The following is a 25,170-nucleotide window of genomic DNA, read 5'->3' as shown; positions in this document are numbered from 1 at the left end:
AGGTATAGTTAGGGTGGGACATGCTATTTGAAAAAATAAATAAATACAGTTAGTCCTTCTGTGAATTTTTTCATTTTTATGTTTAAATGATGTTTAATAGAGCAAGGAATTTTTGACAGTATTTCCAATAATATTTTTTCTTATGGAGAAAGTCTTATTTGTTTTATTTTAGCTAGAATAAAAGTTTTAAGATAATTAAAACTTTAAAGTTTTAATGTAACCATTTTACGATCAATATGATTAGCCCCTTAAGCAACATTGTTTTGATTGCCTACAGCACAGGTGTCAAATCCAGTTCTTGGAGGGCCGCAGCTCTGCACAGTTTAGTTCCAACCCTGATTAAACACATTTGATAAAACTAATTGAGTCCTTCAGTTTTGTTTGAAACCTACAGGTAATTGTGTTGAAGTAGGGTTGGAACTAAACTGTGCAGAGCTGCGGCGCTCCAGGAACTGGATTTGACACATGGTCTACAGAACAGACCATCCCTATACAATGACTTGCCTAATTACCTTAACTTGCCTAGTTAACTTAAGCCTTTAAATGTTTCCCAGTTATGGGTTGCCGCTGGAAGGGCATCCGCTGCGTAAAACATATGCTGGATAAATTGGCGGTTCATTCTGCTGTAGTGACCCCAGATTAATAAAGGGACTAAGCCGAAAAGAAAATGAATAAATGAAGCCTTTAAATGTCACTTTAAGTTGAATACTAGTATCTTGAAAAATATCTAGTGAAATATTTTACTGTCATCATGGCAAAGGTAAAACAAATTAGTTAAATTACTTATTTTACATTTAGAAATGTGTTGAAAAAAAACCTTCTTTCTGTTAAAAATACAGGGGGGCTAATAATTTAGGAGGGCTAATAATTCTGACTTCAACTGCAAATGCTCCCCCCATTTAAAATAAACAGTCAAGTTTTGCAGTGGTGTTATCAAAATCATTAATCCATATTGCCAGAAGTGACAGACTGCAAGTTTTGAATGCTTATATCTTCTAAATGCAATTTAGGTCAAAAATGGTGGTGGTTTTATTGAATTCTTACACAAAAAAAAACCTGTTTGGAACCTTTGTTTTTCTCTGTATCTTTAACAAATCTTAAAGCAGCTCCATTTGTTGTCAAAGATGATCTCTCATAGAGCTTTGTAACTGTGGGTAATGGGATATTGCACCATTCATCAAAAAGAAAGCATTAATTCTTAGGGGGGATGAAGGAAGTGAAGTCTCGCCCATTATTTGACCATACTGAACATCATCAGGCATAAATAATCCCACGAGATGCTTCCTGGCCCATTAGAGACCAACCAGCATGTTTGACAGTAAGCAGCAGATGTATACTGTGGTCTGAAACAATCTCAGGCTTCTTAAACACAAAGCATCCAAATGGAGAAGAAGGTGAAAGATGAACCAGCAGACCGCAAAACACTCTCAGACTTAGGTGCTGTGGCCGTTACACTGGGTTATTCATCTGTGCAGGACTGCCTTGAGTATATGCACTTTCTGAATGACCACTCAATATGAATCTTTGTGAAGCTCGCCAGTAATACAGTAATATGATTATACAGCCATACCTTTCAGTAAATGCTGACTTATTGATGTTCCTCATTGTCAGTACAATTCATTATTATTTATTTTATGTTTTTTTAATTGTTTTGTTGACTTTTTTTGCAGTAAAATATTAAATGAGCGAAATTAGCTATTTTTTTACAGTGTGTGTTATCCTAAACATTGTTAGCACGTCGTTTAATGTGTCAAAGAACAAAAGCCTGCATGAACATCACCTCCTTTTGCAAATAAAAAACTATAACATAAAAATCACTCTACAAGCTTTCACAAACGACTTTGGTGAAGTTTTATTTATATATATATATATATATATATATATATTGTTGACAAATACCACAATTATTTGAATTGTGAATCAGAAGAGTTCCCAGTACTCTTCCAGTTGCGCCTGGAAGGGCATCCGCTACATAAAGCATATGTCAGAATAGTTAGTGGTTCATTCCGCTGTGGGAACCCCTGATAAATAAGGGACTAAGTCGAAGGAAAATGAATCAATCAATCAATCAATCAAAAGGGGACTCCAAACACTGGATGAACAGTTAATCTGCAGCGGATTTGTCTTCTTTCTTTCGGTCAGATTGAAAACCTTCAGGAGCAGCTGAGGGATAAAGATAAGCAGCTGGGGAACCTGAAGGACAGAGTGAAGTCTCTACAGACGGACTCCAGCAATACTGACACTGCCCTCGCCACGCTGGAGGAAGCTCTGTCTGAGAAGGTACCAGAAACAGCAAACCAAATCCAAGCACTTCAAATAAAAGCTGCATCTTTTAAACTGATTTGGGTTTCCAGAGAGTTCATTTGGAAAGCTTCTTTAAAGGTGCAGTACACTGTAAAAAATATCCGTAAATTAGCAGATTTCCCTATTTTGTGATTCATGATTTTATTCTTTATTTTTTCTATATATTTATGCGTTTGAATTGCATTATGGGACTTCCAACAACTTTTAACCTTGAAAAGTAAAAAATAAGTGATGTTTATTGACATTTTTAATAGTTTAAAATGATATATTGTCTTGGTTGGTGTTGTTTATTATGCTACAAAAACCTTGCAACAAACTGCCTGCACATTTTCTTTTATTATACTTATTTGACTTTATTCTATATTTATTATACATTATATATTTTTTCAAACAACTGAAATGTCAATAAACGTTACTTTGTTTAACTGTAGAGTTGAATTTGCATCATTAAAAGTCGACAGAGCAGGGATCAACAACCCATAAAACAATTCACAAGCATAAATAAACAGACAACCATAAATAAACACTTGTGAATCACAAAAGTTTTTTTCTGTCAAAATGACTATACATTTAGTCTTGTTTTCCTAAATAAATAAATAAATAAATAAATAAATAAATAAATAAATAAATAAATAAATAAATAAATAAATAATCAAAATGGATTGAAGTTATGCTTAAAACAAGAAAAAAAAATCTGCCAGTGGGTCAGTTCATCTGATTAACAGATACTTGTTCTTACCTAAGTTTGATACTTTAAATTGATTATTATAAATTGACTTAGTCTTGATGACATAAGGCTGGTTTATACTTCTGCGTCAAGTTAGTAATGTTAGTTGGAAGAGCATTCCACAGTTTGGGAGCACGGAAAGAGAATGCCCTACCTCCCTGAAACAGCGTAGGATGTGCCGTGGATCACGCCGGTCACTCGACGCAGAAGTATAAATTGGCCTTTAGCTTTTTGTTTAAAAAAAAAACTATACTTAATTTGATATATAATTTTGCATCTTAAGGGAATATATAATGATTTAGTAATGCTGTTTTTATGTGAAACAAGACAAAATAAACTTGGAAAAACTTTTTTTTTTTGCAATGTATGACAACTTACAATATTTACCAACTCAGAAGAAAATCCTTGTAGATTTGCCTTCCTCATTTCAAATACTAAAACATCTTTAAATTAAGATATATTAGATAAATGATTACAAGATTTATTTTTACAAGACATAATGATCTGAAACATATTATTATTATAAGTCTTTTTCACAGAAAATGTCACAAAAATGTCAAAATTATAATAAAAATATAACAAAATTAAAATATTGGATTAAAAATAAGTATCTTTTTGCTTTTTTTTTTGGTCTACACTGACAAATATTTGTTCTTATTTTAAGCATAAATCACTTGTTCAGAAAAGCAAGACTTAGTATCTTAAATAAATTTGCATCTAATATAAATGCTAATGAAAAACATTAGTAAGGACTAAATTTACGCCATCTAATAGCAGCATTCATGTTCACTTACTGTGTTATTTCAGCACACAATTCTCTGAAGTAATTATGCAAATCATTAAACAAGCCAAAAATCCTTAATTAAACGCATCACACTTTCTCAGTATTCAGTCCCATTTTAAACAGGATGATCTTCACCAGGATTATTCCATTTTACTGAATTTGCCCTCTAATCTGTGGAGAATGAAGACATTTAGTACATTTATTGATAAGCCATGAGCATTAATTGTTTTTGCATCCTCGTTTGTGTCACAGGAGCGAATTATCGAGCGACTGAAAGACCAAAGAGAGCGTGAAGACCGAGAGCGAATGGAGGAGCTGGACTCATATAAAAAGGAGAACAAAGATCTGAAAGAGAAGGTGAACACACTGCAGGTGGAGCTGACGGAGAAAGAGGTGCGTTTGTTTCAATTGCTTTAATAACATTCCAATATTAGCAGGATTAAGACAAGGCTCTTATTTAGAATCTACCATGCAAACAGAGATTTTTATTATCCTAATCTAGCTAAAGTCATACATGAAGAAAGCATAAATCAATCTAAGAGGTGGAGTATTCCAATTTCAGTCGTATTATCATAATGCAGTATAGATTACAGTTGATGTCAGAATTATTAGTTCTCCTGAATTATTAGCCTCTCTGTATATTTTTACCCCAATTTCTGTTTAAAGGAGATAATTTTTTTTCACCACATTTCTAAACATAATAGTTTTAATAACCCATTTCTAATCACTGATTTCTTTTGTCTTTGCCATGATGACAGTTCATATTTGACTAGATATCATTCAAGATACTAGTATTCAGCTTAAAGTCTTAATTTAAAGAGTTAAATAAGTCTAAAAGACTCACAAAAACACCTTAATCATAATATTGTTTTATTCAGAATAAAGTAAGTAACTGGATTACTGTTGTAAATGCACTCAGTGGTATTTGTTCCCTGACTTAGAGCTTTTTTCTTCCTTCTCCAGTCGAGTCTGATAGATCTGAAGGAACATGCGTCCTCGTTGGCCTCGTCGGGCCTCAAGAAAGACTCCAAACTCAAGTCTCTCGAGATCGCCATCGAGCAGAAGAAAGAGGAGTGCAATAAACTGGAGACTCAGTTGCAAAAGGTACAGCCAGATTCCCTTTCTTGATGAGCGTTGCCTATAGGATTATCCAACACAATCTCACGGCAATTCGTAACTTTTTTTTGTGGCTAATTCGTACGAATTCGTACGATCGAATTCGTACAATTTAGTACGATTTGCTCATCCTCCAATGACGGTTGGGTTTAGGGGCGGGGTTAGGTGCCACTCCTCCTTTTTTAAATCGTACCATTTCGTACAACTGAACTCGTACGAATTCGTACGAATTAGCCACTAAAACTGTCAAAACGTAAAATACTTACGTTTTCTCGTGAGATCAGGCTGGATTATCAGCTTCAGCAATTTTAGAGTTAAATAAAAGAGTTGTTGACTGATTAGACAGATAGACATTTATTTGATTGATTTATTTTTTTATTTCTATGTTTAGTGAGTAAGTAGTATTGAAATATTTATTTAAAATAATTTTTAATGCAGCATTTTAGATTTTTTTCCCCCAGAAATGTCATATTTGTTTACTATAACAAAAAAATTATTTAATGTAATGAGGTGTATTTTACCTACTACACTACCTGACAAAAGTCTTGTCATCAACCCCAGTTGTGAGAGCAACAAATAATAACTTGACTTCTTGTTGATCATTTGGAAAAGTGGCGGAAGATAGATTTTTCCAATGAATCATCTATTGAGCTGCATCCCAATCATCACAAATACTGCAGAAGACCTATTGGAGCCCACATGGACCCAAGATTCTCACAGAAATCAGTCAAGTTTGGTGAAGGAAAAGTCATAGTTTAGGGTTACATTCAGTATGGGGACGTGCGAGAGATCTGCAGAGTGGATAACAACATCAACAGACCTTACTGCACTAATTAAATAATTAAAAATCAAGGCATGATCATATTTTATTTTAGTAAAATAAGCGTAATCTAGAGGCCTTTGCCTTTCACATAAGCCACATTTTGATACCAAATGATCAACTAGAAGTCAAGTTAATAATTGTTGTTCCTAAAACTTGGATAGGTGAGAAGACTTTTGTCAGGCAGTGTGTATTCTTTTCAAATAAATTAAAGGTATTTATGTTATTTGCAAACAAAAAAAAGAAAAACAAAACACAAATGCTTAGTAATAAAATAATTTTAGCAATCTAAGTGCTGAATGCCATTGACTATTTTTTATGCTTGCTTTTTGTCTTGATTTAAATAATATAAACATAAACATTTGCATTTGGAGATGCAAAAAAAATAAATAAAAATTGAGCCTATGCTAAAACAGGAACGAATATCCAACAAGCCAGAAACAAACCTGTAAAGAGTAAATTGGATAGATTTTTTTTGTTTGTTTTAAGCATTGACTCAAATAATTTAGCCTGATTCTTATGTCTTTTTTGTAGTATTTTGTAAGAAAAAATGCTTTTTTTTTAAACATTTACTAAAGAGATTTTTCATACTGTCATATATTTTTTACTATCATTAAACTATAGTGCGTTTTATATAAACAAATATATGCTTGCATACACTATAGATGCATTGAATTTATCAAAAGGGATCTCTCTGTATGAATTGTGCTGTTATATGAGCCATCGGTCAGCTTGACCTAGAAGAACTTTAAACCCATATCAGTTAACTCCTAACCGCTGGAATTTCATTCAATGAGTTATCTAGTTGTTTCATTGAATGTGTTTTCTGCATCAGACTAATGGTCACTCATTTTACAGGAGCCTTTCTGATAAGATGTTGCTGCCTTTGTTTAATTTGTCTTATCTGACCACAGCTCTGTCTCAAAACCCAGCAATCCACCAACCTAAATGACAATTTATTTTGACTACCAGAGGCTCGCAGTTCAGTGAAAATGTCCAAAAATGAAATGTGATAATTAAAGGTGCAGCATGTCGGATTTCCTAGTGGTTGAATTAGGTATTGCAGTCCAAATTCAAAATGTTGGCGAGGTTTTTTTTTTACCTGGCTCCTCCTCCTCAGACTTGATGCACACGCAGATTGCCAGATTGGTGACACCATAAGGAAGGAGTGTGCCTGATGACCAAGCCTTACACTATAAGCTCTTAAGCTAGTGTTTACCGTTGTAACATTTTCATTATTTGCTAATTAAAAACCAACTCATGTGGATTTTATGTCACATTTTCTGTCTTTCCCACATACATTAAGGCAGCCTTTAAGATTAAAATTAAATACAAAGTTTTTTTTTCTGTAAAGGCAACACAGGATGCCAAAATATAATTGGTTAAACTAACAGTGGGTGGAGTTAAACAAACCAAAACTATGATAGACATTTCAACACAGAATGCACATTTTCAAAGGAGAACAACTGACTTTAGCATTGTTTTTCAGATAAACCAGCACGTTTCTAAAATATCTGTAGGATAATATGATTTTTATATGCTTTAGAAGAGTTGAAAACTTACATACTGCACCTTTAATGCTGTCCAGGTTGGTGACTCGCTCAGATTTGAGACTCAGCAGGCTTCTTCTGTTGCTCTCTGGGTTTTTATGGTTTAGAAGATTATCATTAACCTTAAAGAAGAGCTAATGATAAAGCTTGTGTCCCTTCATCCTCCTTCTCCTCATCATTTCCCATAATTCCCTCCTTTGCAATGTAGCAGGCAGAGCAGCTGTTCAGTCAAATGAACAACCCCGTAAGTGTCTTTATGATCTGCACCGGCACATGTTGAAAGCATGAGGACACTACCTTACTGTTACTACTCTTTTAACTTCTTGTTAAAGGTGTGTAAATGATTCGGCTGCGCTGCTTTAGATAGCAGGAGTTGTGATCCACTTTAAGCTTCATCATTAGTGTAATTTTATACTGCAGTCTGTTAGAGATTGTGTGTCGTTTAATTCATTGAAGTGTCATTTTAAGCTATGGTTATCAACACTGCGAACACTAGGTTTTTTGCTATTGTTGTGGTTGTTTTATTTTTGTTTTTTGTCCATTTCAGTTTTGTTTATAGCTTGAATTTGTATTTTTATTGTTATAGGTCTTTAACATCTAGAATAGGAACTACCAATGATAACTAGTTGTAGGGCTAATTTGGGTACATTTATGTTCTTGAGGATTGTTGATTAATGTACACTATCCCTTGTTGTGTAAAATATGTCATATTCACAAAAGATTGAGAAGTCTGGCTGTTTTTGAATGTAATGTAATGAAGTGTAATGTGTACTTATATAGTGCATTTATTGTGTATAGCCATACACCCAAAGCGCTTCACAATAATAAGAGGGGGTCTCTTCACACCACCACCAGTGTGCAGCATCCACTTGGATGATGCGACGGCAGCCACAGAACAACGGCGCCAGTGCGCTTACCACACACCAGCTATTGGTGGAGTGAAGAGACAGTGATAGAGCCAATTCGGTGGATGGGGATGATTAGGAGGCCATGATGGGCCAATGGAGGGAATTTGGCCAGGACACTGGGCATACACCCCTACTCTTTTTTTATTACTGTATAATACAAGCTTAGATTAACTTGAAAATAAGGAGGGATTCATGATCATTGTTGTAATCTCCTTAGGAAACATTGTGGCCAATCAAACGGTCTGGGGTGTGCATATTAATGATCCTGTGTGGATCGTCAGGGTCAGTGTTTTGTTCTGAATGACCTGTTTTTCACCAGGATTTACACTCACTGGATTTACGTAAGAATAAGGAAATGGAGGCTCACAGTATGTGATTTCCATGTACTAAACATTTATTATTCAGCTTACAGATTTTCCTTTTATGAGACATTTAAGAGTCTACAATGCAAACCTTTTTTAGGTACCTTAAGCTAAAGACACACTTAAACAAATTGCATTACATGTGGAGTACTTCTATTTTTAATAGCATTATCAGTATGCAGTGAACAGTATGTTTACATGAACATATATTCCATTAATAGCATGATTAAGAAATTACACTCATTACATCTATCTTGCAAACAGATTTTAATAAATATAAATCATATAAGTATTATTAAATATTATTTATTTGATATTTGCTTCGTGTACAGAGGAATAAACAGAAAACGCTTTACTTTAAATTATTATTATTATTTTAAATGAAGTAAAATGTATATATTTTTGTTTTGTTTTATTGTTTCTATTTTATTCTTGAATTATTTTTCAAATGTTTCCCCAGTGATGTTTAACAGGGCAATAACATTTTCACAGTATTTCCTAAAATGTATTTTTCTTATTGTGAAAATTTTATATATTTTAGTTTAGTTTAATTAAAAATATATAGATATTTAATCTCAATTTTAAAAACCACCGTATTTTTTTTATTTGCTACAGAACAATCCACAGTTGTCCATTGACTTGCTTAATTAACTGTACTTCTTTAAATTAATTTTAATTAATAAAATTTTTTTATTTTGATTATTTAATTTTTAAATGTTTAATTTAATTTTAAATTGAACTTTAATTTGCATACTAGTATCTTGCAAAATGACTCGAATATAGTGTCTCATGGCAAAGATAAAAAAATGTATCATTAGAAATATGTTATTAAAATTATTATGTTTAAAAATGTGTTGAAAAAAATATCTCCGTTAAACACCACTTGGAAAATATAAAATGAATATCCTTCATGTTAATGTACCATTTGTATTTTATAAATCATACATAGTAGTACCAACCCAAAATAGAATACAAACCAAAATATAATGACACAACAGAATGGATTTCAATAACGCTGTTGTTTCCTCATGCTTCCAATGTTGACTAATTTGTAACTAATTTGTGGAAGTTAATTCCGAGATACTTGAACACAGCATTGCAAAGACTTTTACCACTGAACCAAAATCCACTTCTGCATGATGCGACGCATGTTCCCTGTCCTGTTCAATTCCTCTCATGTCATGTTTGACAATCTGCAGCTTCAATCATTTGCATTGGTAAAATGTTACCTTATTTGGTGCTATTAATATTGCCACATTACTTTGGTGTCGTATATGATCCATTGTGTAAGTTTTGATCAGTTGCACTGGTAAAATGTGATCAATTTATCTTGATTTTTGTGTTGTATGTGTTTCATTGTGCAATCTGTGTGTTTCAGGATGCTTTTACGTGTTTTAATAAGTAAGCAAGGCTGCATTTATGTATTTAAAAAAAAAAATGATGCATCTTCCTCAGTTCTGCAGTAATCAACTTGGGTTTCCAAACCAAATAATTGTATTTAAAGGGATAGTTCACCAAAATAATTAAAATTCTGCCATCATTTACTTACCCTTCACTTGTTTTAAACATTTATAAGTGTCTTTCACTATTGAACACTTGTTGAACACTACAGAAGATATTTTGAAGAAAATCTTGAAGAAGCCTGTAACCACTGGCTTCAATAGTATTCATTCCCCATCATGGGAACTCCAATGTGTATCTGGAACCAGAAATATTGGAGTGCGTCAGATGACCTATCACTCTGAAGAGTAAGAAAACGGGCCAATGAAGAGCTCAGCTCCACAGCTGATACTGATTGCTGAGTGCCTGCTGAGGAGAGAGCATCTTGAATTTGCCTGCCGAATAGCCGATGACTCGGCTAACAGCTGGAGACTCAGGTGCTGTGGCAGTGGAGACACATGTCATTGTTCCCTATTCGGGGAACGTAGGTTACATACATAACCAGGACGTTTTTCCTACACTGTAAAAAATGCTGGGTACCAGTTAACTTATTCATTACACTAATTTTAACAGACTGAACATAAAACAATTAAGTTGACCCCCCCCCACTCCCCCAAAAAAACCTCAAGAATTGTGTTGTATCAGCTCATTTAGAATAAGTAGCTTAAACAAACAGCAAACATAACTTTTGGAGTGTATGGAAGTCAATGGTTACCGGTTTTCGGCTTTCTACAAAATATCTTCTGTTGTGTTCAACAGAATAAAAAAACTCTTGAGGGTGAGAAAATAGTGAGCAAATTTAAATTTTTGGGTGAACAATCCTTTTATTTAGTTTTTGTTCTTGTTGTTTGCAACACAGGCTCATTCTGAAAATATGGCCTTTATAAATGCGCATCTCAGGAAACAAAACACCATGACTAACCGCGGTTAGCCACAGTAGTCAGGGAAATTCTCTGACTCAGGAAATAAATAACCAGTAGGGGGCAGCCGAGATACATTCTCTGCAGTGGCCAGTTCTGAAGGCGGAAGACTCAATGCCTGCGGGTAAATTTCTCTGTGGAAGGTGGAGGTGTTTTCTCCATGTTTTGTATATATCTGCTAAAATCTAATACAATGCTGCGCCTAGGATAACTGTGTTTATTGCTTTCTTATCAGAGTGGTTTCATTTTAGACACGTATTGCTGACTCGCCACAGCCATGGCTGTAATATTACATTTTTGACTGTAGGCCAACATACAAAACTTCTCACAGAGCTCAATTAAATGTTCTTCGATTAATTATCAATAAACTGTTAAAGCCAAAACAAATGGTAAAATACAGGTTGTAATTTAATTTAATATTTGGTTTAAATAAATAAATATAATGTAATAGCCTATATAGGTAAAATAAATATAACATATTTTTAAATTAACATTAAACATATCTGGAGATTGCAAATTATGTTGCCAGAAGTATGTATGGCTGCATTTTGTCTTTAAAACGAACGCACAAGTAAATAACAGGGTGAGAATGTGGTAAAATCTGAAAACGTGGTAAAACTGTTGATTGGGATTAGGGAAGTGGGTGGGCACTGGTCAATCGTTGCTTTTGAAAACACTATTAGTTGGGATTAGGGAAGTAGGAGGGTGGGTCAGTCGATCGTTGGTCAGTCAGTCAGTCATTCAGTCAGGCCGACAGCGGCCTCTGGTGGATTTATGCAAGAAGATCAGGCATGAATAGCACTCGCAAGAGAAATTTGAGATCTCAAACGTGTACACAGCAGCCTCTGGTGGATTTGCGAAAACAAAAACTGCAAAAAAATGGAGCTCCTTGGACATATTTGGCACTCTCACACAATGTATATAGGGGTACATTTTCAGAATGAGCCTGTTTTTTTTTTTTTTTGTTTTTTTTTGCATTTAAAGCTTGGCTCTTTTGCTTTGTGAAGCACAAAGCTCTTCTCGTCTGCAGTACTGGTGTCTGTGTTGGTCCAAGAATGGCATTCAGACCTGGGAAAGTTTTTGCTGTTATTGATTTGATTGATTTTGTGGCCGGTTTTGTGTGTCATTGCTCAAACAGAAGGCCCATGAAGTGGAGGTGCAGCAGAGCTCACGTGGAAACCCGGAGTATGTAGATCGGGTCAAACTTCTGGAAAAAGAGGTTTCCTTCTTTAAGGATGAATCCAGCAAAGCTCAGAACGAAGTGGAGAGGTTACTGGAGATCCTGAGAGAGGTGGAGACGGAGAAAAACGACAAGGATAAGAAGATTCAAGAGTTGGAGAGGTGAGGAAATGAAGACATTTCTTTCACTTCTCAATGCTTTTGGTTGTGTGATGTTGTGTGTTCCAGTCCTATATAGTGCACACTACCAGTCAAATATTTGGATGTTCTAGAATCTAGACTAAATGGGAACCTGGACAACAAAATCTGTCTTAAGTTGTATGGGTACATTATTTAGCAGTAGCTCACAATACATTGTGTCGGTCAATATTATTGATTTTTTGAATATTATAGAGTGTTATGACATTAAGTAAAGACCATGTTCCATGAAGATATTTTGTACACTTCTTACTGCACTACAAAATAAATGCTTTTCTCACTTGGATTAGCAAAAGAATCTTACATCAAATGAAAAAAACAAGTTGAGTTTGCTTACCCCATTGGCAGATTATTTTTCTTATTTTGAGGAAAAAGTCACTTAATTTTGACACATTATTTCTTAAAACAAGACTTTTTGTTTTGATTGTCTAGAAAATGTTTCTTTCATTAATTCATTCATGAGGGCTTAGTCTCTTATTTATCAGGGGTCGCCACAGCAGAATGAACCACCAACTATTCAAGCTTTTGTTATAAGCAGCAGATACCCTTTCAGCCGCAATCCAGTACTGGGAAACACCCATACACTCCCACATTCACACAAATACTCATACACTATGGACAATTTAGTTTATTCAATTCACCTACAGCGCATGTCTTCGGACTGTGGGGAGCACCCGGAAGAAAACCACGCCAACACGGGGAGAACATGCAAACTCTACACAGAAATGCCAACTGACCCAGCCGGGATTCGAACCAGCGACCTTCATGCTGTGAGGCGACAGTACTAACCACTGAGCCACCATGCCACCCAAAAAATGCTTCTTGATTTATTAATTTCTATATATTTGGACTAGAAACAAGACAGAAAACCTAAGTAAGAAAATCATGTTTGCAGTGTGCAAATATATCAAAGCAAAATGTGTTTTACAGGAGATTTTGGTCATATTTATACAAATTTTCCAGAAATGCAAATAGTCGTATCTCAACCAAACATTGTCCAATCCTATCAAACCAAACATCAGAGGAAAGCTTATTAATCTAGCTTTCACATGATTATTAATAATTAACACTCATGATTGGTTCTGTGGTTCAGGGCCATGAACAGGTGTTTTAATTCTTGTTACGATCTCAAAAACATTTTAATGTTAAAACCTAAAATATGGAATTTGAAAATAGTTTTGCGGAAAACAAGTGGTAGATGCAGTTATTGCACTATGTATCACAGTATTTCTTGACCAACTATTATTTTTTAAATAGATTATGCTGTCGCTGCATTTCTTTACAAATGTATAATTTTTATTTTTAAATATAGTTGGGATGTATAAAGAATTATGCGTGCATTTTTTAAACATTTTTTTTTAAACAAACGGCCTCCAAAATGTGTAATGATAAAATATCCATGCATTTCTTAAAGGGACAGTTCACCTACAAATAAAAATGTACTCAACATTTACTGTTTCAAGCCTTTATGAGTTTCTTTTTTACTGAATACAAAAGAAGATATTTTGAACAGTTTTGGATGTCAACAGAACTAAAAAAAAATGCGATGGAAGTCAGTGGTTTTCAACTTTTTAAAAAATATCTTCTTTTCTGTTCATAGGAGAAGAAACGTAGATATGTTTAGAACAAGTAGAAGGTTAGTAAATTATTACAGAATGTTTACAAATTTACCAATTTTTTATGTATTATATGGAATATGGTGTATTTGTAATATATTTTTATTTTTAATAAAAATATTTAAAATACTATAATAAAATAGTATAACAGGTAAAACATTATTTAATAACAATTTTAATAATACACCAAATAGTGAATTTTTGATACACTATATGGAAATGTGTATATGTAAATGAGTTGGGCTATATAATGAAATATGCATGCATTTCTCCACTCTTTTTATTGATAAACGAGTGGGCCTCTTAAACTTGCATTGCATGTATTGCTTAAAAATAATAGCAAGTAAAAAAGTAATAATAAACATGAAATATGTTATCTCATGACAATTCATAACTTTTTGATTTTGATTTAGTGACTATTATGTATGAACTTTTACAACCTCATTCGTACATTTTAGTAGGATTTGCTCATCCCTCAATGGTTTTGGGGTGAGGTTTGGTGCCATGCCTCCTTTTAAATACCCTACATTTTTTTTATGACTGAACTCGTTTGAATTTGTACAAATTACTAAAAACTAATTGCTAATAGGGCGGCGTGGTGGCTCAGTGGTTAGCACTGTCGCCTCACAGCAAGAAGGTCGCTGGTTTAAGCCAAGTTGGTTCAGTCTGCCTTTCTGTGTGAAGTTTGTATGTTCTCTCCCTGTTCGTGTGGGTCCAAACACATGCGCTATACTGTAGGTGAATTGGGTAAACAAAATTGTCCGTAGTGTATGAGTGTGAATGAGTGTGTATGGATGTTTCCCAGTGCTGGGTTGCAGCTGGAAGAGCATCTGCTGTGTAAAAACATGTGCTAAATAAGTTGGGGGTTCATTCCACTGTGGTGACCCCTGATAAATTACAGGACTAATGAAAATAAATGAATGAATTACTGCCAAAATGTAAATAGTTTCCTTGTGAGCTTGTTGACTGTTCAACTGTTGTTGACTGTTGTTGACTGTTTACTTCATGTAATACAATGCATGTTATTATCATAGTTTCAAAATCTTTACTATTATTCAAAATTGCAATAAGCAGTGAATAAATGTGTCCAGATATTTGCCTGGTAGTGAAAACTTTGCAATTCAGGAGTGTTGACATGAAAAGTACTTCTACTGCTTACAGTACAGTACGCCTACAGTGCTGATCGCTTTCGCAGTTATCTTGAGCTTTGACAGCATCCGTTGACAATTTCTACTGTACTTAATATTCAATTCTGCCAGGGTATAAACAGCAAACTGCTGATGTGAAGGGCTCTTCTGTTACTGACGCAGTACAAACCACACTGTACTCTCAGAGTGCATATGAAAGAGGTGAAATATGATGACGATTGCAAATATTTGTGCTGTTTTCTGAAATCACACATTCATAAGGTCATCAGTATTCTGTGTTTCTGACATGTTCTGAATATTGATTTGAAGCTGGTGTTTTTAATGGTTGTGAACTGCTTCTGTCGTCATGCGCTTTTCCTCAAAGAAATCTGTCAGTGTGTGTGTGCTTTCATATTCGTGTCCTCTTTCTTCTGAATTCTTCTGTTGAGTTCTTGAGTTGTTCAGGTGTTCATTTTAAAGTGCTGTTCACACTAACATTGCCTGCTTTAAAGGTAGCCATAATAGTTATTGTGAAGAAAACGAAAGCTTAATTATCTTGTAAATAAACAGTAATAGCATTTGTTTACTATCAGTGGTAATTAAGACATAAATATTATGTGTATATATAATATAAATTATTATTTATATTATTATATTATTATATATTATATTATTGAATTAGTATTGTAATATTCCATCAAATTAAATTGTCTATTTAATATTAGTGCTGGGCAAAAATTCATCGGGATTAATGACATCCAAATTAGAAGTATGTTTAGACATAATTTAAGAGTCTGTATGTATATATTTATTATGTATATATTTAATTTATTTTCATATATTTGAGATTTTTTTTATATTTAGATATAAAATATAAGTGTATATGATACAGAATATATATATTAAAATATTTATGTAACAAAATAGTTTTGTATAGTTTTGTTTCTATGTACATGTTTGTATCCTATATCCCCCCACAAATCTCTCATTTAAATTAATATTTTCTAAATGATGCTTTACATTATATTTGTGTGTATACATTAGTTTAGTCCGTACTGAAGCCAAATCTAGAGCTAATCTAACAAAATAACTTACAATAATGGTTCAAAAATGAGTAGCCCAAATTTATATGTTGTAGAAAAATATTAAATAACATTTTCAAAAGCAGCAAAAATCAAGAGAAACAAAAATATATGAAATTTTGTTAAAATGTTGTAGTTTGTCTTTTTTTTTTTTGCAATATTTTGCATATATTTAAATGTAGAATCTTTTCATTTCTAAAGATGTTCTGCGTCTTAAATATTATTTTAATAAATATATCTATATAAAAATATATTATTAGCCCCCCCTGTTTATTTTTTACCTAATTTCTGTTAAAGGGAGAGAAGATTTATTCAACACATTTCTAAACATAATAGTTTTAATAACTCATTTCTAATAACTGATTTATTTTATCTTTGCCATGATGACAGTAAATATTATTTGACTAGATATTTTTCAAACAGCTTAAAGGGACATTTAAAGGGGGGTTAGGGTAATTAGGCAAGTTATTGTATACCGATGGTTTGTGCTGTAGACAATCAATGTTGCTTAAAGGGGCTAATAATTTTGACCTTAAAATGCTTTTTAAAAAATTAAAAACTTCTTTTATTCTAGCCGAAATAAAACAAACAAGACTTTTCCCGCAATAAAAAATATTATCAGAGATACTGTGAAAATTTCCTTGCTCTGTTAAACATCGTTTGAGAAATATTTAAAAAAGAAAAATAATTCAAAGGGGGCTAATAATTCTGAATATATTATGTCAAAACAATTTTTTATTTAATCATGATAAATCTTTGGCCAGCACTGTTTAATATTCATAATATTTTATTAATACACAGCTCTGGAAAATATTAAGAGATCACTTGACACTTTTCAGTTTACTGTATTTATTAGGTATGGTTTAAAGTAAAATATTTGTTTTATTCTGTGAAGGCTTGAAAACATTTCTTCCAAATCTCAAATTTAAAAAAAAAAGATTTCATGTAGAGCATTTGCTTTTTCAGAAAATAGCAGACGGTCAGAATAATAAATGTAAAAAATGTAAAAACAAATGAGTTATTCCACCAAAAATTTATTTTTTTTTAAGTTAAAATATTTGTACTGTAAATAAGCAATGAATATTATTGACTATACTGTTATTTGATGCAGAAGAAAAATCCTGTGAATGATTTTTTTATTTAAAATTAGAAACAAGTGTCATCAGTAGTTTTTAAAATATATTTAATTACATTGTTTTCATTAATAAAAATAAATATATTTGGGTCGCAAATAAACTCCTTCGTTTTTTCTATAGCTGTACATACTGCACGTGTAACATTATGCATTTATAATATACTTCCAGTCTACATCATCCACTATACTGTATATACAGGACAGTTGCTCCGCTTACAGTAAAAGCAGTGTGTGTGTCAGTGTGAACAGCTCTTCTGACTATAGGTTGAGTTCCTCTGGTTCTCCAGCTCTGCTTCTTCTCTGTTGACTTGCTCATGCTGTAGTGTTGATGTGCTTTGATTAATCATGTGTGTTTCTGTTCTGTTTTTATACTGTCTCGCCAACTCTTTCTTTCTCTCTTCTGTTTCCTACTCTTTCTCTTTCTCCTTCTCTTCCTCCTGTTCTTCCATGGTCCATTCATTTCTTTGTTCATCCTCATGTTCTTCTGTCCTGCCTTTCTTTCTTTCTTTCTTTCTTTCTTTCTTTCTTTCTTTCTTTCTTTCTTTCTTTCTTTCTTTCTTTCTTTCTTTCTTTCTTTCTTTCTTTCTTTCTTTCTTTCTTTCTTTCTTTCTTTCTTTCTTTCTTTCTTTCTTTCTTTCCTTTTGTTATTTCCTTCGTTTCTTTTTTCTTCCTTTCTTTATTTATTACCTCCTTCTACCTTTAATTTTTTCCTTCTATCCTTTCCTTATTTCGTTTTTTCTTCTTTCCTTCCTACCTGTCTTTCTAATTATCATTCTGTCTATCTGCTGTTCTATCATTCATTCTGTATACTTTCCACTGGTCTATCCTAATATCAATCGCTCTATTGTTGTGTCATTTTACGATTTCCTTGTTCTATCTATCTATCTATCTATCTATCTATCTATCTATCTATCTATCTATCTATCTATCTATCTATCTATCTATCTATCTATCTATCTATCTATCTATCTATCTATCTATCTATCTATCTATCTATCTATCTATCTATCTATCTATCTATCTATCTATCTATCTATCTATCTATCTATCTATCTATCTATCTATCTATCTATCTATCATTCTTGCCATTTTCATTCGTGTTCCACCTCTGTTCACTGTGCCCCAGCCCCCCTCCCCTCGCTGCCCGCCCCTTGCCCCGCCCTGGTGGCAGAGCCCCCTCTGACCCTCCGCCCTCAGTGTCCGCCGCCCCTCAGCAGATTGGGGAATGGTGTGGGACTTCCTGGGAAAGTGAGTGCTCTGTCCTGGCACCACGGCTCGGCTGCATTGATCTATCTGCGACTGCAACGGCTGTGTGCCTGTTTGATTCAAGGCTGTCTCTCGTTCACTGCACTGTTTAACTAAAGAAAAAACATGTTTATTCTTCATATTAATATTGTAAATATGTGCCAGATTGCATTGATGTAAAATCAGTGGACCGAGACAGCTTAGAAAAGAAGTGCTTGTTTATTTTCTGCTGTTTCTTGCGCATGTGGTTCTCTTCCAATCCTCAGTGAGATGTCTCATTGTTCAAATGCAGTGGTTCCCAAAGTGGGAGTCGGGACCCCTCAGGGGGTCACTGGATAATAAGGAGGGGTAACTTGGTGATTTCCAAAAATCTAATTCATTTTATTAAATTATAAGTATGGCCATAATTTATCCATACCTTACAGAAGTTAATAGTTGTTAATAGTTACACTAAAAAACAACATGCAAATTTTTTTCCATTGGTTTGTGACCTCTGGGGTCATTACATAGGATTAAAGACACCGCAATAAGATTAGATACAGCAGATTGATTCCATGGCACCAGGTGAAACTTTATGACACCTTTACAGCACTCATATACATAAAAAAAACTGAACATGGAGAATGATCTCCAAGTGGTGTTCTCCAAAATTAAACAAAGAATAGACTTGGGCCTATTGCTATATGTGCACCATTGTGTGCAAGGTTTGTATATTTATAACCACCTAGGCAATTAGGGGTCATGAGTCACTGGCATTGTTATTTTGGGCTGAGTAGTTTGGGAACCCCTGGATTAATGCATAGTTAACATCTTGAGCTTTTTGTGATGCAATTTGGGATTGCATTTTAATCACAGGTTAGCACTGAAATGTATTATATACATTCAAATATAAAACAGACCTTTGCTGCGTCTTAAAACTATATTTAAAATTGAATTGAGACAACACAAGTCTTAAGGCAACTTAATTGTTTTATGTTAAATCCACTTAAATTTGTAACAAAAAAAAAAAGAAATAAAAAAGTTTACTTAATTGATTTGTGTTTGGACAACATGAAGGATTTGTGTGGAACCCAGTAATTTTACAGTGCTGTCAAAGACACATCCAACTGATTAAAACTGCACTGTAAAAAAGGTTTTCTGACCTAATTGTTTTTTGTTGTAATTTATTGTAATTACTAAACCTTTTTAGTCATCTTAACTTAAATCAGTCAAACTGACTAAACAATATTACTTCAAACTTTGTATAACTAAAAAAAAAATTAGTTGAAACCTCATTAACTTATTAAATTAATTTAATGTAACATAAAAACAATGATTGTCATGATTTTTTGTCATGTGATTTTTTACAGAGTGAAACAAAAAACATTTATGACAAAATATTTTAAATAAATTTTATTTTAAACCGTCTATTCATCAGAAATACTGACAAATATGTATCACAATTTCCATAACATAATAATAATAATAATAATAATAATAATAATAATAATAGTAATAATAAGAAAAGAAGAATGATTGGAGAAATTACAAGAGTTTTCTGGGAGAAATAACAGAACGGGAGGGTGGCGGGAGATTGATCTGAAATACGGGATAGTTGGCAGGTACTGTATGGTTCAACCTACACCTACACTTAGGGACTCTATATCTCCTACCAGAGGGAATCAGTTCATGGAATTTCATGTGGAAACAAAAAATTAGCTGGATCATTCAGAATCCTTTCCACCTGATTAAGGACACAATTCTCATACACAACATGAAGATTAAAATATGCATCTTGCCCAATAAATTTCCATCCTGTCTTTAAGACAGTGGTCTTCCTGGAGGGCCACAGCTCTGCATAGTCCAGCTCTAACCACCTCCAATTCACACCTGTTTAATAGTCTCTAGTAGTCTTGAACACCTTGATTATTTGGATCAGCTGTGTTTGATTAGGGTTGGAGCAAACCTGTGCAGAGCGGCGGCCCTCTAGGAATCCAGTTTGAGACCTATGCTTTAAGAGATGCATCAAGTTAGATTTACACTGTACAGATAGGTTGCCAAACCATACCATACCTGACAAGCATATTAGCCTGATTTCTGAAGGATTATGTGACACTGAAAAATGGAATAATGATGCACACAATTCATCTTTACCTTCACACAAATTACATTTAAAAATAGATTAAAATAGAAAATAATACAATTATTGTTGTTTAAAAAAAGAAAAAACTCACTGAACAGAAACATGTCTTTTAGAAATATACAAATAAATTGTACCGACCCAAAACTTTTAGAAAATTAAAAACAAGCCATATATATAACTCACTGGGCTTTGGAACAGAACTTGTGTGTGTGTGTACATCAGTCAGAGTGCACGTTTTCTTTTAGTCATTATATCTGTTATATAATATGTGTGTTTAGTGTGTGAAATAGCTCAGATTTGATCAGAATGTTTCCTCAGTTTTAGCACTTTACTTTTCGTTCACTTTGTGCTAGATGTGTGAAAACTGCACTTCTGATACCATGTCTGTTGTGTTGTTGTTGGCATGGCAACATGTAAATGTGTCATCTTCAAAAGCACACAGAGATTAAAGCGATGGTTCACTTAAAAAATTATGTTCTTTCTTTGATGAAACAAATAAGAAAGTACTTTGAAGAATGCATGGTAGCCAAACTTTTTTAATTATAACTGACTTCCATTATATGGACAAGAAAATACATTAGAAGTCAAGTCATTATTTTCCAACATAGGCTCATTCTGAAACCGTAGCCCTATATACATTTCTGGAGATCGTGAATTATGCAGCCAGAGGAATGTATGGCTACATTTCATCTTTAAAATGAACACTACAGGGTGGTGTGAGGCTTACCTTCGTATGGACGGCTTTTCTGCTTTTACCAGTTTGCTTTTACCAGTTTATCCAGTGGCTCGCCACATATGTCGACGGACTTGAGACGCAGAACAGTGTCGACAGGGTTCGAATCTGGTGAATAACGGTTCCAGAAAGCAGATGGGACAAAAACAAAAGCCAAAAAATAAAATAACAGGGTGAGAATGTGGTAAAACATGGTAAAAATCAGGCTGCCACAAGGGCTTTTCTTATTTTGTATTGCTTTTGAAAACATTCGATTGGGTTTAGGGAAGTGGGTGGACACTGGTCAATTAGTGCTCTTGAAAACACTATCGTTGGGTTTAGGGAAGTGGGTGGACGCTGTTCAATCAGTGCTTTTGAAAACATTCGATTGGGTTTAGGGAAGTGGGTGGACACTGGTCAATCAGTGCTCTTGAAAACACTATCGTTGGGTTTAGGGAAGTGGGTGGACACTGTTCAATCAGTGCTCTTGAAAACACTATCGTTGGGTTTAGGGAAGTGGGTGGACGTTGTTCAATCAGTGCTCTTGAAAACACTATCGTTGGGTTTAGGGAAGTGGGTGGACACTGTTCAATCAGTGCTCTTGAGAACACTATCGTTGGGTTTAGGGAAGTGGGTGGACACTGTTCAATCAGTGCTCTTGAGAACACTATCGTTGGGTTTAGGGAAGTGGGTGGACACTGTTCAATCAGTGCTCTTGAGAACACTATCGTTGGGTTTAGGGAAGTGGGTGGACGCTGTTCAATCAGTGCTCTTGAAAACACTATCGTTGGGTTTAGGGAAGTGGGTGGACACTGTTCAATCAGTGCTCTTGAAAACACTATCGTTGGGTTTAGGGAAGTGGGTGGACGCTGTTCAATCAGTGCTTTTGAAAACATTCGATTGGGTTTAGGGAAGTGGGTGGACACTGGTCAATCAGTGCTCTTGAAAACACTATCGTTGGGTTTAGGGAAGTGGGTGGACACTGTTCAATCTGTGCTTTTGTAAACACTATCGTTGGGTTTAGGGAAGTGGGTGGACGTTGTTCAATCAGTGCTCTTGAAAACACTATCGTTGGGTTTAGGGAAGTGGGTGGACACTGTTCAATCAGTGCTCTTGAGAACACTATCGTTGGGTTTAGGGAAGTGGGTGGACGCTGTTCAATCAGTGCTCTTGAAAACACTATCGTTGGGTTTAGGGAAGTGGGTGGACACTGTTCAATCAGTGCTCTTGAAAACACTATCGTTGGGTTTAGGGAAGTGGGTGGACGCTGTTCAATCAGTGCTCTTGAAAACACTATCGTTGGGTTTAGGGAAGTGGGTGGACACTGTTCAATCTGTGCTTTTGTAAACACTATTGTTGGGTTTAGGGAAAGAGGAGGGTTGGCCAGTCGATCGGTCCGTCAGTAAGTCGACAGTGGGCTCTGGTGGATTTACGTAAGAACAGCAGGCGTGAATGGCACTTGCGAGTGAAATTTGAGACCTGAAAAAGCATACACATCGGCCTCTGGTGGATTCGTGAAAACAAAAACTGCAGAAAAAACGTAGCTCCTGGGACATATTTGGCACTCTCCAGAAATGTATATAGGAATACGTAATCAGAATGGGAATTCTTTAGAGCTTTATACAATGCAAATTGTGAAAAAGCAGCTTTTACTATTTTCATAAGTAAAATAAGATCATTTGGCATTTTACTTCCACTTGACATTTAATTCCACAGAATGCTGGTTTTCTTGTAGCAACTTAATTTAGTGACCCTAAACTCCAAAAATGAACAGTATTAAGCACCAAACATTGGAAGAAACCAGGATGAAACAAAAACAATAGAAAGTGAAGGGCTTGGTTATTAGTGGCAAGTCAATGAGAACTAAACATTTTGATTTCTAGCATTCTTCAAAATATCTTCTTTCATATTCCATTGAAATAAAAAAGTTATTATCATTTGGAAAGACATGAAGAAATAAATAATGCCAGAATTTTAACTTTTAAGTGAACTCTCCCTTTAAAGGTGCTATTTTACTAAATCTTCACTGCAAAAAAATGCCTTTCTTACTTAGATTTTCTGTCTTATTTCTAGTCTAATTTTCTCACAAATATTTAATAAAAAAGCATTTTCTAGAGAAGCAGCAAATATTGTCTTGTTTTAAGACATAATATGCCTAAATTAAGTGAGTTTAAAAAAAGATATATATGGGATAACCAAGATAATTACGTTTTTCCTTTTGACATAAGATTATTTAGTTTACCAAATCGGCAGATTATTTAGCTTGTTTTAAGGGAGAACTCACTTAATTTTGACAATATTTCTTAAAACTTTTCTTAAAATATTTTTTTGCTTGTAGAGTAAGCTGCTTGATTTAAGAAATTTAAGATATTTGTACAAGAAACAAGCAATAAAAGCATTTGTTTGCAGTGTTAATGTATTTTTTTCTCCACATAAAGTATGCACACATGCAATGATCGATATGCTTCCCGCTTGGTGTTGCTTTCATACAAGGGCTCTGGCAAAGATCCGAACCCTGTTTCCTTCCCCTTTGAACACCCATTTCACATGCTGATCTGCATCTCCTCTCCTCTTTCTGCTTTTCTAACACAATCTCTCCTCTCACTCCTCTGAATGACCCACCAACCTGCAAAAAAATATCCTCCGAAACGGCCTGCATGAGACGTCCGGGCAGCACCTCGGGCCTGTAGTGCTCTGTTGTGAATGAGCTGGGTATTTTAGACAGGGTCTGGTGTTCCTCTAGTAGGTTTGCACACCCTCATGCCTGAGCGCTCTTTCTCTCGCCCCGTTTGCAATTCCTCACCACGGCTCGGCTGGTTGGGTTGCTGCATGTTGGCACTCTCACGGGTCCCTGCAGATCTGGAGTCAGTGGCGTATGTATCCACTGACAGTGATGATTTGAGATTTGATGCCGTCATGCATCCTGCCTTGTTGATTTTCGGGAGGTGTTTTCAAAACCACTCCTTGTTTGCATCTGGACTCTTTCCAGTTGTTTTCTGTTGGGTTTTGGGGTGTATTCTAAAGTTTTATTTCTCCTTTCCTTTCCTGTTTGCTGTGTTGTGGCTTCTATTCCCTCCCGTTCCTGCATCCTTCCTCCTTATTCTTCCTCCTCCACCGCCATGCAGTCTCGCTCCCAGGTAAGTAGGGTGTTTCTCAGATGTCCAGTGTCCCTTCTGAGCAATAACCAAGTGTGTTTTCGGTCATGTGATGTTACTGATGTTTATCATGTTTGCATTTGTGCGGTGTTGTGATGGTTTTCATTTCATGGTGATGTCGAGTTGCTTTGGTATTTGCATTTACTGATCACACACACTCATTTAAAAGCAATTTTGGATTTGGTGGCTAATTCGTATGAATTTGTATAATCTTATTTGTACAGTTTAGAAGGATTTGCTCATCCCCAATGATGGTTGGGTTTAGGGGTGGGGTTGGGTTTGGTGTTTCGCCTCCTTTTAAAAATCATACATGTTCGTATGACTGAACTCGTACAGTATATGAATTTGTACAAATTAGCCACTGAAGCGGCAAAACAAAAATAGCTATGTTTCCTTGTGAGATCAAACACACTTCTTAAAGGTATTGAATTATACGGTGCTCAGCATATGTAAGTACACCCCTCACAAATCTCTCTTTTAAATTCATATTTGTAATAGGAAGCTATACAATATTATATTTGTGCATATACACACTTCAAACTACTTATTTAAAATGAGCTGAAACAATTGAATTCTTGAGATTCCATTGGGACAACTTAATTTTTTATTGTTCAATCCACATAAATTTGTTAAAAGTGTTAACTTAATCGATTTGTGTTGGGACAACA

General features: G+C 34.5%; 1 protein-coding gene across 1 annotated transcript in view; it reads left to right on the top strand.

The window, feature by feature from the left end:
• The window catches only part of LOC130237099 (ERC protein 2-like), a 59,174-nt gene that overhangs the window by 22,413 nt on the left and 11,591 nt on the right, over nt 1–25,170 (top strand). Inside the window, exons 7-12 of the mRNA XM_056467906.1 lie at nt 2,143–2,280; nt 4,068–4,208; nt 4,779–4,919; nt 7,510–7,545; nt 12,070–12,272; nt 24,473–24,484. Coding sequence (XP_056323881.1) covers nt 2,143–2,280; nt 4,068–4,208; nt 4,779–4,919; nt 7,510–7,545; nt 12,070–12,272; nt 24,473–24,484 — 671 coding nt within the window. The remainder of the gene's footprint in view (nt 1–2,142; nt 2,281–4,067; nt 4,209–4,778; nt 4,920–7,509; nt 7,546–12,069; nt 12,273–24,472; nt 24,485–25,170) is intronic.

Source organism: Danio aesculapii, chromosome 11 (genome assembly GCF_903798145.1).
Source record: "Danio aesculapii chromosome 11, fDanAes4.1, whole genome shotgun sequence".
Lineage (NCBI taxonomy): Eukaryota > Metazoa > Chordata > Actinopteri > Cypriniformes > Danionidae > Danio > Danio aesculapii.
Note: the sequence above shows the minus strand (reverse complement) of the source record. Positions and strands in the feature narration are given on the sequence as shown.